General features: G+C 38.7%; 1 protein-coding gene across 1 annotated transcript; it reads left to right on the forward strand.

Annotated features, from left to right (window-relative positions):
- Window positions 1-206: 206 nt before the first annotated feature.
- On the forward strand, window positions 207-5530 carry zfand2a (zinc finger, AN1-type domain 2A). Its single transcript, XM_056406860.1, has 10 exons — window positions 207-316; window positions 929-1013; window positions 1095-1189; window positions 1948-2079; window positions 2160-2311; window positions 2399-2527; window positions 2625-2700; window positions 2795-2871; window positions 4562-4646; window positions 5213-5530. The coding sequence occupies exons 2-10, from the start codon at window positions 959-961 to the stop codon at window positions 5249-5251; spliced, it is 840 nt and encodes a 279-aa protein (XP_056262835.1). The 5' UTR covers window positions 207-316; window positions 929-958; the 3' UTR covers window positions 5252-5530.
- Window positions 5531-10125: the final 4595 nt, after the last annotated feature.

Here is a 10125-nt window from a genome sequence, read left to right on the forward strand (position 1 = left end):
AAGGTAACAGGAGGGTTAAAGATGGAAAAAACAAGTCTCTCCGATCTTTCCAGACTTTTCTCGACTTGACTTCCAGATCTTTCCAGACTTCGCCAGTCATTTCCAACGGCCGTATTCCTGACGTCAGGTGACGTCAGGTGACGTCAGTCTTGTGGGAGGAGCCAGCGTGACAACAACAAAAAACTGGATGAAAACAGACAGCTCAGCGGGCAGCGGCGCTTACACGGCTGTCAAGGAGGAAGAAACCCACCGGGAGCCACCGGGAAGACTGGAGCTCGTTGCCTCCGGACTATAAACACAACAGACCGACATTTTGGTGAGTAAAACAAATTAATTACAGTTTAGATTAACGTCAGCGAGTAAACGTTACAGTTAACGTTGAAAACAGCTTACTGATGAACACTCACGCGATCTGCTAGCAGGTTGTTGTTAACAAATGTCACTGATGGCGGTTTGAAAACGTCGTCTTATGAGGCTTTGGTCCCAGTAAGAAGTATTTGCGTTGTCACGTTGCTTGTAGCTACGCTAATAGTTTAGCAGAGATAACGTTAATCTGTGTGGGCGGTTATGTAACCAAGCTAGCGTAGCCTAGCTAGTTAGCTAGATAGCAACCTCTTTTAAAGGGATTCATAAAAAAAGTTTGTCCGTTTTTCGAAACTAAAACAACGTTTGAAAGCCAAAAAACAGCATTACATCGAAGGACAAACGCATTTTGTTAATAACGTTGCACGATGCGCCGTCTTTACGCGATACTTTATTGCGTTAGCTTAATGGATAACAATAACAAATGGCAATGCAGTGGCACAGCTAACGTCTGTTTAGCAAACACAGACACCACCCAGTGTGCACACAGTCAGAACGGAAGACGAGACATTAGTCGGCCTTGTGTGGAAAAACAAAAACAACTTTTCCATTCCTTCTTCTTCAGATTGTTGAGATTTCGACGTTTCGGCTCGAGATGGAGCTTCCGGATTTGGGAGAGCACTGCTCCGAGAAAACCTGCACACGTTTAGGTGAGTCCCCAAACGATGGCCCGTCTCGTTTATTCTTTTAAACCTAATTTCAACATGACATTTAAAAAAAATTCGTTGCAGATTTTCTTCCAATGCGATGTGATGCCTGTAAAGAGATCTTCTGCAAGGACCACATCACCTATGCAACTCACAAATGCATGTCGTCCTACCAGAAGGTAATCTGACTGTTTGCAGCACAGAGCAATTTATGTACCATAAATGTTATGTTTGTCATATCTACAGGCTATGAAATTGTCCATTATACGCTGTTACTTTAGGTTGTTATCATAAAGCAATACTATATATATTTATGTCTAATTAAATCCCACTTCCATAAACTTGATTGCTGTAAGCTTCCTCCCTCAATGAAACCCAACATAGGCATATCTTGCATCTGTCCTGAATCGTCTAATTCAGGGGTCAGGAACCTTTTTGACTGGGAGAGCCATAAAAGCCAAATATTTCTAAATATATTTAATTGAGAGCCATATAGTATTTTTAACGTATGATTTTAATGCGACTTCTGGTGCTGCATGATGCTACACGCCGGCATCGGAGCTCTGCGGCCCGCGAGACGGCGAGCCGAGAAGTGTTAACGCGACACGTAGAGACAGAATGACATGCTGCTGTCGAGACGACCAATAACAGACGTTTAGTTTAATAAAACAAAGATGTGCTCTTTAAGAAAACGACCTTAAATTACTTCCGCTGTAATCTGGTGCGATAGAGAATTTTTTTTTCAACTCAAAATTGTCTGGGAGCCATATGCCGTCACCGGAAGAGCCATATATGGCTCCCGAGCCATAGGTTCCCGACCCCTGGTCTAACTTAATATTGTGAAAGGTGAGCGCTTGCAGCAGTAGTGACAGTTATATATTCCTATGTTACTCTTTTTTTAATTTTTTTAAACGATTGTATTTATTTTTCCCATTAGGACATCCAGGTCCCAGTATGTCCTTTGTGTGACATCCCCATTCCCGTCAAGAGGGGAGAGATGCCCGACATTAAAGTCGGTGAACACATTGATCGGGATTGCAAATCGGACCCTGCGCAGAGAAAAAGAAAGGTTAATATAAAACACGGGCGTTTCACCTTCTAAAATAGAGTTTGAATCTAAGATTAATAGAAAGATTTTTCTCTCTCCAGATTTTCACAAATAGATGTTCTCAAGGAGGCTGTAAGCAGAAGGAAATGATGCGAGTGACCTGTGACCAGTGTCATTCCAATTACTGTCTTAAGCACCGGCACCCACTAGACCACGATTGTAAGACTGATGGGAAACCTGTGTCCAAATCTGGGTGGGTACAGTCTCAGTACATCTTCAGATAATGCTGTCGCTTCATCTGAATATTACATTAAGAATTACTTGCTTTTTGTTGTGGTAGACATTCTGCTTTAATGAGGGCCCAAGGTGCTTCCTCCACCACCTCATCATCATCATCAGCATCAGGTTCAAGAAACTCAAGATCCTTCTCTAATGGCGTCAGTGCCAACAGCAGAGGACATGGCTCTGGGTAAGCGATTTTACACTTTTTAAAGCAATGCAGAGAAAATAGTGAGCCTAATCATTTTTCAAATGGATGCTGAAAAATAAAATGTACTTCCCCTCAGCACCACGCAGCAGATTCCTACTTCCGTAGCAGCACAGAATGTGTTGCCACCATCAGCATCCTTTCAGGCCGGCATGGTATGGGCCTTCTTTAATGCGCAGCCACCTGATGAAATGATTCCCCAGACGCAAGGGAAATGAAATGCTGAAAACGATTGCGCTGTCATTGCAGACGGAGGAGCAGGCTTTGCAAAAGGCCCTGGAGATGTCTTTGGCCGATTCGAGACCAACGGCTCAGCCGGCCCTTACGTGAGTAAACGTCCCTCAAAACCCAGATGCATCCCGTTATCAGATCCTCAAAGTCAGCACGCTGCCGCCGAGTGGAGCGTTTAACGTCCGACCATCTTAAAACAGTGGAAGTGTATGACAACAGGGTCCGTACGGTCATGGAAAACCTGGAAAAGTCATGGAATTTTAAAATGGTCATTTCCAGGCCTGGAAAAGTCACGGAATAAACGTAAATCATAAAAGTTTTGGAAAAGTCATGGAAATGTGTTATAATCACATGTTCATTTCCGCAGAGTTTAAAATAATTGATGTGTTTTTTAAAGAAAGACGCTCAAAATATAAGTCGGCGTACGCTCTCAATACGCAAAATGTTCAAAATTGTTCATGTGTATACCGAGATTTCAGTTTGGTCATGGAAATTTGGTTTAAAGTCCTGGAAAAGTCCTGGAAATGCATTGGTCAACATGTGTAAGAACCCTGATGACAGCAGGGAGGTGCAAGTGAATGAATCTAACTTAAACCGTGCAATAGGGTCCAGAATATCAATGTTTATTCTGAAAATAAAAAGTAAATTACAGGACTGTCTCAGAAAATTAGAATATTGTGATGAAGTTCTTTATTTTCTGTAATGCAATTAAAAAAACAAAAATGTCATGCATTCTGGATTCATTACAAATCAACTGAAATATTGCAAGCCTTTTATTCTGATTTATTGCTGATTATGGCTTACAGCTTAAGAAAACTCAAATATCCTATCTCTAAATATTAGAATATCATGAAAAAGTATACTAGTAGGGTATTAAACAAATCACTTGAATTGTCTAATTAACTCGAAACACCTGCAAGGGTTTCCTGAGCCTTGACAAACACTCAGCTGTTATAAATCTTTTTTTTTACTTGGTCTGAGGAAATATTAAAATTATATGAGATAGGATTTTAGAGTTTTCTTAAGCTGTAAGCCAATCAGCAAATATTAAAAGAAAAAAGGCTTTGCAATATTTCAGTTGTGTAATGATGAAAGAAGAATGCATGATTTTTTTTTTTTTTTATTGCATTACAGAAAAATAAAACTTTTTCACATTATATCTATTTTTTGCAGTGTATAAGGATTGATTGACAAGGAAATTAGAAAAACAGATGGTCATCCAGCGAACGAGTCAAATCCCAATAAATCATGAAGTACACCTTAAAAGTTACTCAAGTAAAACACAAGACAATACATTCAAACGCTAATAAGTCGGCCACATTTGTTATCATTTTTATAAAAGTAGCTTTAAAAAAAAAATATGCAGAAGACTCGCATTCACTGTCAAGAGAGCTTTGCATCAACGTAGTTTAATTTAAACAACAGTAGCTCACAGCTGATGTTCAGATACCATCATATCAATACAAGGCTCCTTTTTGTCACTTTTTAAAAAATTATTATTACTGGGTTTATTTAATAAGGGACAGCGCACATTAATAAAAACATTTCAGTAAATGTGCCAGTTGGCCAAGAGGCTATTTTTCATCTGTAGTCCCACTAGCTTACGAGCTCTCTTATTCGTGATCCGATTTCAAGGCTCCAGAACAGTTGACGTTTGATTCTTGCGTTGCACTTCGTCGTCACTTGAATCTTCTGTACGAACGAGGCCGCGTCCTAAATAAATGTCACAGGGCTCAACTTTGTTCTCGGCGCCTGGGGTTCTTAGGCTCTCTGTTTGTGCCCCAGCCCTCAGGAGCAGGAGGACCAGGCGCTCGCTCAGGCGCTCGCTGCCAGCGAAGAAGAGTGCCGCCATCAGCAGCAGAGACAACAGGTACCCGGAAAGCTTAGGCGTCGGTAGCATGCTCACAGAAACAGAGGTACACTGTTGTCATGGCAATCCATCACCTTTTTTTTTTTTTTTTATCTTTAAAAAAAAAAATGGTTTATTTAATAAGGGACAGTGCACATTGATAAAAACATTGCAGTAAATGTGCCAGAGTTAGCCAAGAGGCTATTTTTTATCTGTAGTCCCAATGTTGCTGATGTTAAGAACAAACCTAAAAACATAAGATTACAAATACAATCTACAGATAAAGCAAATAAAATAAGGGAGAACAATGTTAAAATGGACAGAATAAAAACATAATGTCAGAGATGCAATGTAAAAGCATACAGACTAAATGTGATATATAACTGCAAACAGGTGAACGACAAGAGAAGACACGCAGGTGGAGTAAACGGCCGACCAGCCAGTGAAGACATACAGAGACCGGACAACAGACAGACAACAACTGACAGACAGACGCCGTTTAACTTTCTTCATTGGCAGAAGACTGATTTTCCTTTCATACATTTTGAATTGGTTTCTGAAATGTGTGTTTTTTCTTCTCTGTTTAGGCGAGAGAGTCCAAATCGTCCAACTGCAGCCTTTCTTAATCTCGGAGCACCATTTGGACTTCCAGCTGTGCCACTCGTCTACTAGCACCTGCACATCTGGAATATAGATACCCGGGCTCAATGATTGTTCAATGAATACATCCTCTTGGAAGTTGCTCAGATATTACCGCCTTCTACAATACAAGCACATACTTTCCCAGCAGGATCTGTCATTTTTACTAATCCTTGGCTCTGTACATATTTTATATGCTGATCATGAAGCATTATATTATCATATATATGAATATTGAATAAATTATTTCAAATATGCGCCGTGAACTGTGACTCACTCGATTGATTCGGATTTGAAGACACACACTGAGACTCAGACCTGTTATTTAGGAAGATCAGGAAGTCTGGAGCTGGGGCGGAAAAGCCAAATGATACACTACCGTTCAAAAGTTTGGGATCACTTAGAAATGACTTTATTCTCAAAGAAAAGCACAGTTTTTTCAATAAAGATAACATTAAATTAATCAGAAATACACTCTACATTGTTAATGTGGTAAATGACTATTCTAGGTGGAAGTGTCTGGTTTCTAATGAAATATCTCCATAGGTGTATAGAGGCCCATTTCCATCAACTATCACTCCAGTGTTCTAATGGTACATTGTGTTTGCTAATCGCCTTAGAAGACTAATGTCTGATTAGAAAACCCGTGCAATTATGCTAGCACAGCTGAAAACAGTTATGCTGGTGATATAAGCTATACAACTGGCCTTCCTTTGAGCTTGAAGTTTGTAGAACAAAATTAATATTTCAAATATTAATCTATTTCTAACTGTCAATGTCTTGACTATATTTTATATTCATTTGATAAATAAAAGTGTGATTTTTCATGGAAGACACGAAATTGTCTGGGTGATCCCAAACTTTTGAACGGTAGTGTATATTCACACTATTTACCGTTAACGACGCAGAATATTCAGGCAGTTTCTGGCTCATTTAACAGTTTTATGCAGCATTTGTGAGGAGATGACCACACCAAACAGAATAAGGTTCATCCAGCAGACACCGTCCAAATCACGATGGTCTCAGGACTGGAACATTGTAAATAGAGTATAAAGTCATCAGTGTACAGAATAAGGTTCATACAATCATGGAAAACCTGGGAAAGTCATGGAATTAAAATGTGTTTATGCCTGGGAAAAGTCCTAAATCCCAAACCTTTTGGAGAAGTCATGGAACAATTTTAATACTCATGTTACTTTACGCAGTTTGATTAAAAGAATACACATTTATATACATATTTATTCTGTTCGGTACACTGGTGTATACACCTGAGATTTTACAAAATGTTTGGTCATGGAAGTTTGGTTTAAAGTCCTGGAAACCCGTCGGTCAACATGCATGAACCCTGACAATAAGGTTGTTGATCCAATGATCACATACATTCTGGTGTCTGGTATTTAGTAACCGGGTTTACCCATCTCTAAACTTATTTAATCAGAACCGTTGTAGATTAAGTCACGGTAGCCTTGACGTCTGCTTATTTAACATTCTAAAGTGTCAGGTAGGCAGTTATAATTGTATTATTTGGAAGTTTTGTTATTTACAGGATTAAATTAGGTCCATTGTTTACAATACTGCTGCACTCTTGCTACTGGCTATTGATTAAATAAAACTAGAACGGGCCCTCGGTAGAGCGCATACCTTCGCCGCAGCCACTTTTTTGGTACCTTTTCATGACCTTGACCTTTGACCCGATTGATCCCAAAATCGAATCAAATGGTCCCCGGATAATAACCAATCATCCCACCAAATTTCATGCGATTCGGTTTAATACTTTTTGAGTTATGCGAATAACACATAAACACACACACATACAAATAAATAAATACACAGCGATCAAAACATAACCTTCCGCAGAATGCGAAGGCAATAATTTGTCATTTATCTGGCAAAAAGTCAACACATTCTCGTACCGATTTGCAGATCTGGTTCTTAACATTTGAATTATCATAACCTGAAGAGTTTCAGACTGTGGATCGGACAAAAGAAGCATTCGTTATGGGAACAGCTGTGGCTATTTCGTTAACCACAGCTAAATAGATTAATTAAACTAGAACGTGCCCTCGGTAGAGCGCATACCTTCGCATATCACAAGATCGGGCATTGCATTATGAACATTTTGGCATTAGTTGCATGCCAATTGGATAAAAATTGACCGCGCTATGGTAAAAAGAATATTTTGACCTTTTCATGACCTTGACCTTTGACCCGATTGATCCCAAAATCTAATCAAATGGTCCCCGGATAATAACCAATCATCCCACCAAATTTCATGCGATTCGGTTTAATTTTTGTTTTGTTATGCGAGTAACACGCATACAAATAAATAAATAAATACACGGCGATCAAAACATAACCTTCCGCATTTTCAATGCGAAGGTAATAAAAGTACCCATTGCAGTGAGCACTCCGTTTGAACAGCAGAGGGCAGCAACACACAAACATATCATGTTATCCGGTTTGGATGTTTCCCTCACAGATGTTTGTTGGGAAACACCTCTGCTATCGTTCTGCTTATTGTCCTTTCAGAGATGTCATGGTCATATTCAATCAGCTGAGTGCTCCTTTTGTTCCAATATTTTGGATAATGCTGAGAGCAGGGATGAGGTCCACTTCGGCTTCATGTGACCAACAAAGCCTGCAGTTGAAATGTTTTGTTGCACAGCAGTAGTTGTGAGCAAAGCAGACCCAAACCATTTCCATAATGGTATTTAATAAGCATAACTGAAGGGCGTAGAGATGCTGGATCAGACCTCTTCAACCTGCTGCACTTTACGCGCGTCACAAAATACACATTTACCATCATGAATACACTTTGTCGTTACACGGCATCGCCAGCGATATCGTTTAATGACATTTGGTTCTCTGTAAACATTTAATTACAAGTATTACAAATAAGCCACACTATTGGACTACATTATGATATGATCAATTGCATCATAGATTTGCATATTCAATGATTTTGTTGTCAAACTACTGCACGTATCCACAGCTCCACATAACATGTGGAGCTTCTTTTTATATACAAAGACATTTGTATACGTGACCTCATTTTGATTCACGATTGTGGAAGATTATTCATTTCAGCTGAGGGTAACATAACAAACACTTTGCATCTTATTACGTGAAGATGGTTTCTAAGTGAAGAGCACCAATTACGAGCAGAAGTTGAATGTTTGCATTTCCTTTGTAAAGATTAAGTCGCTTTGGTGATTTCACTATTATAAAAAAAACAACAACATCTGCTACCGTCATGCTGAGAAAGAAATATTCAGGTTAAATAGCTGGTTATATTACTAAAGTTATTACATTGGTTTTGCGATTGTGCCCTCTCTGGCATGCAGGATGCTCAGGTTAGTCCAAATTAAGCAATTATTGCCAGAAAAGCTGACCAATCCAGCTCTAGAGTGAGAGGGTTCATAGAGGTTGGAAAAAGAAAAAAAGGAAATAAAAACGTCTCGCTGCGGTTGTTGTAAAGGTCATTTCTCCGGGTGTAGAAAACATTGCGCCTCTGACACGTTTCAGAATACCGATGCTGAGGGGCCTTTGTTCCAGCTGGTGATGAAGCTCCTTGAAGCACGAGCCCGCTGCACCTGATCCTCGCATCAGCATCCTCCAGCTGATGCAAACGAGCATCTTGTTAAGTTCCTTTGTGTCATTTCAATATGTTCAGTGCACTTCAAGGCTTTCTGGCTGACGGCTTGTTTTTATAAAAGAAATCGAAGTGCTCCTGGCTGGCCGTGAAATGTGGCCATGTGGATGTTTTCTCAGTTACATGTGACTGTGGTGCTGGCTGTGAATATATTTACCACTTCTGTGAACAAATAAATAAAGTATAGAAGGTCTCAGAAATATCAGTTTATAAAAGTACTTATTTTTTGTTAGGCAAGTGAAAATAGCTGGAACACACATATATACAGGACTGTCTCAGAAAATTAGAATATTGTGATGAAGTTCTTTATTTTCTGTAATGCAATTCAAAAAACAAAAATGTCATGCATTCTGGATTCATTACAAATCAACTGAAATATTGCAAGCCTTTTATTCTTTTAATATTGCTGATTATGGCTTACAGCTTAAGAAAACTCAAATATCCTATCTCTAAATATTAGAATATCATGAAAAAGTATACTAGTAGGCCAAAGTAGGGTATTAAACAAATCACTTGAATTGTCTAATTAACTCGAAACACCTGCAAGGGTTTCCTGAGCCTTGACAAACACTCAGCTGTTATAAATCTTTTTTTTTACTTGGTCTGAGGAAATATTAAAATTGTATGAGATAGGATTTTAGAGTTTTCTTAAGCTGTAAGCCATAATCAGCAATATTAAAAGAATAAAAGGCTTGCAATATTTCAGTTGATTTGTAATGAATCCAGAATGCATGACATTTTTGTTTTTTTAATTGCATTACAGAAAATAAAGAACTTTATCACAATATTCTAATTTTCTGAGACAGTCCTGTATATATATACACATATATATACACATGTGTATATACATACACACATATATATATATATATACAGTATATCCATGTTACAGATATTTTCACTGGCCTAACAATAAAAAACACACATATATATATATATATATATATACACATATACACACACAGACACTTCCTCGCTTTTGTATAGAAACATACCCAAAGAAATATTTATTAGAAAACACACAAAACACACAATAGCATCAGTAAATAAAATCCCATGTTATTATGTTTCCATGTCTCTATAAATAAGAAAAAACACGCACACACACACTCATTGTCACAGGTGTCACTCGATTCCCAGCTGTAGATTTATGACCCTGCAGGGCACAGGGGGGAGAAAAAACACAGCGCTCCAACTTCCTGGTCATCA

This window comes from Pseudoliparis swirei, chromosome 23 (assembly GCF_029220125.1).
Source record: "Pseudoliparis swirei isolate HS2019 ecotype Mariana Trench chromosome 23, NWPU_hadal_v1, whole genome shotgun sequence".
Classification (NCBI taxonomy): Eukaryota; Metazoa; Chordata; class Actinopteri; order Perciformes; family Liparidae; genus Pseudoliparis; species Pseudoliparis swirei.

What these genes read in the sequence shown, in the direction of transcription:
- zfand2a (XM_056406860.1), top strand. Translation starts at nt 959, where the DNA reads ATGGAGCTTCCGGATTTGGGAGAGCACTGCTCCGAGAAAACCTGCACA. An exon ending in AAACCTGTGTCCAAATCTGG is followed by an intron (nt 2,312 to 2,398) that starts GTGGGTACAGTC and finishes TTGTTGTGGTAG; the next exon opens with ACATTCTGCTTTAATGAGGG. An exon ending in AGCAGAGGACATGGCTCTGG is followed by an intron (nt 2,528 to 2,624) that starts GTAAGCGATTTT and finishes ACTTCCCCTCAG; the next exon opens with CACCACGCAGCAGATTCCTA.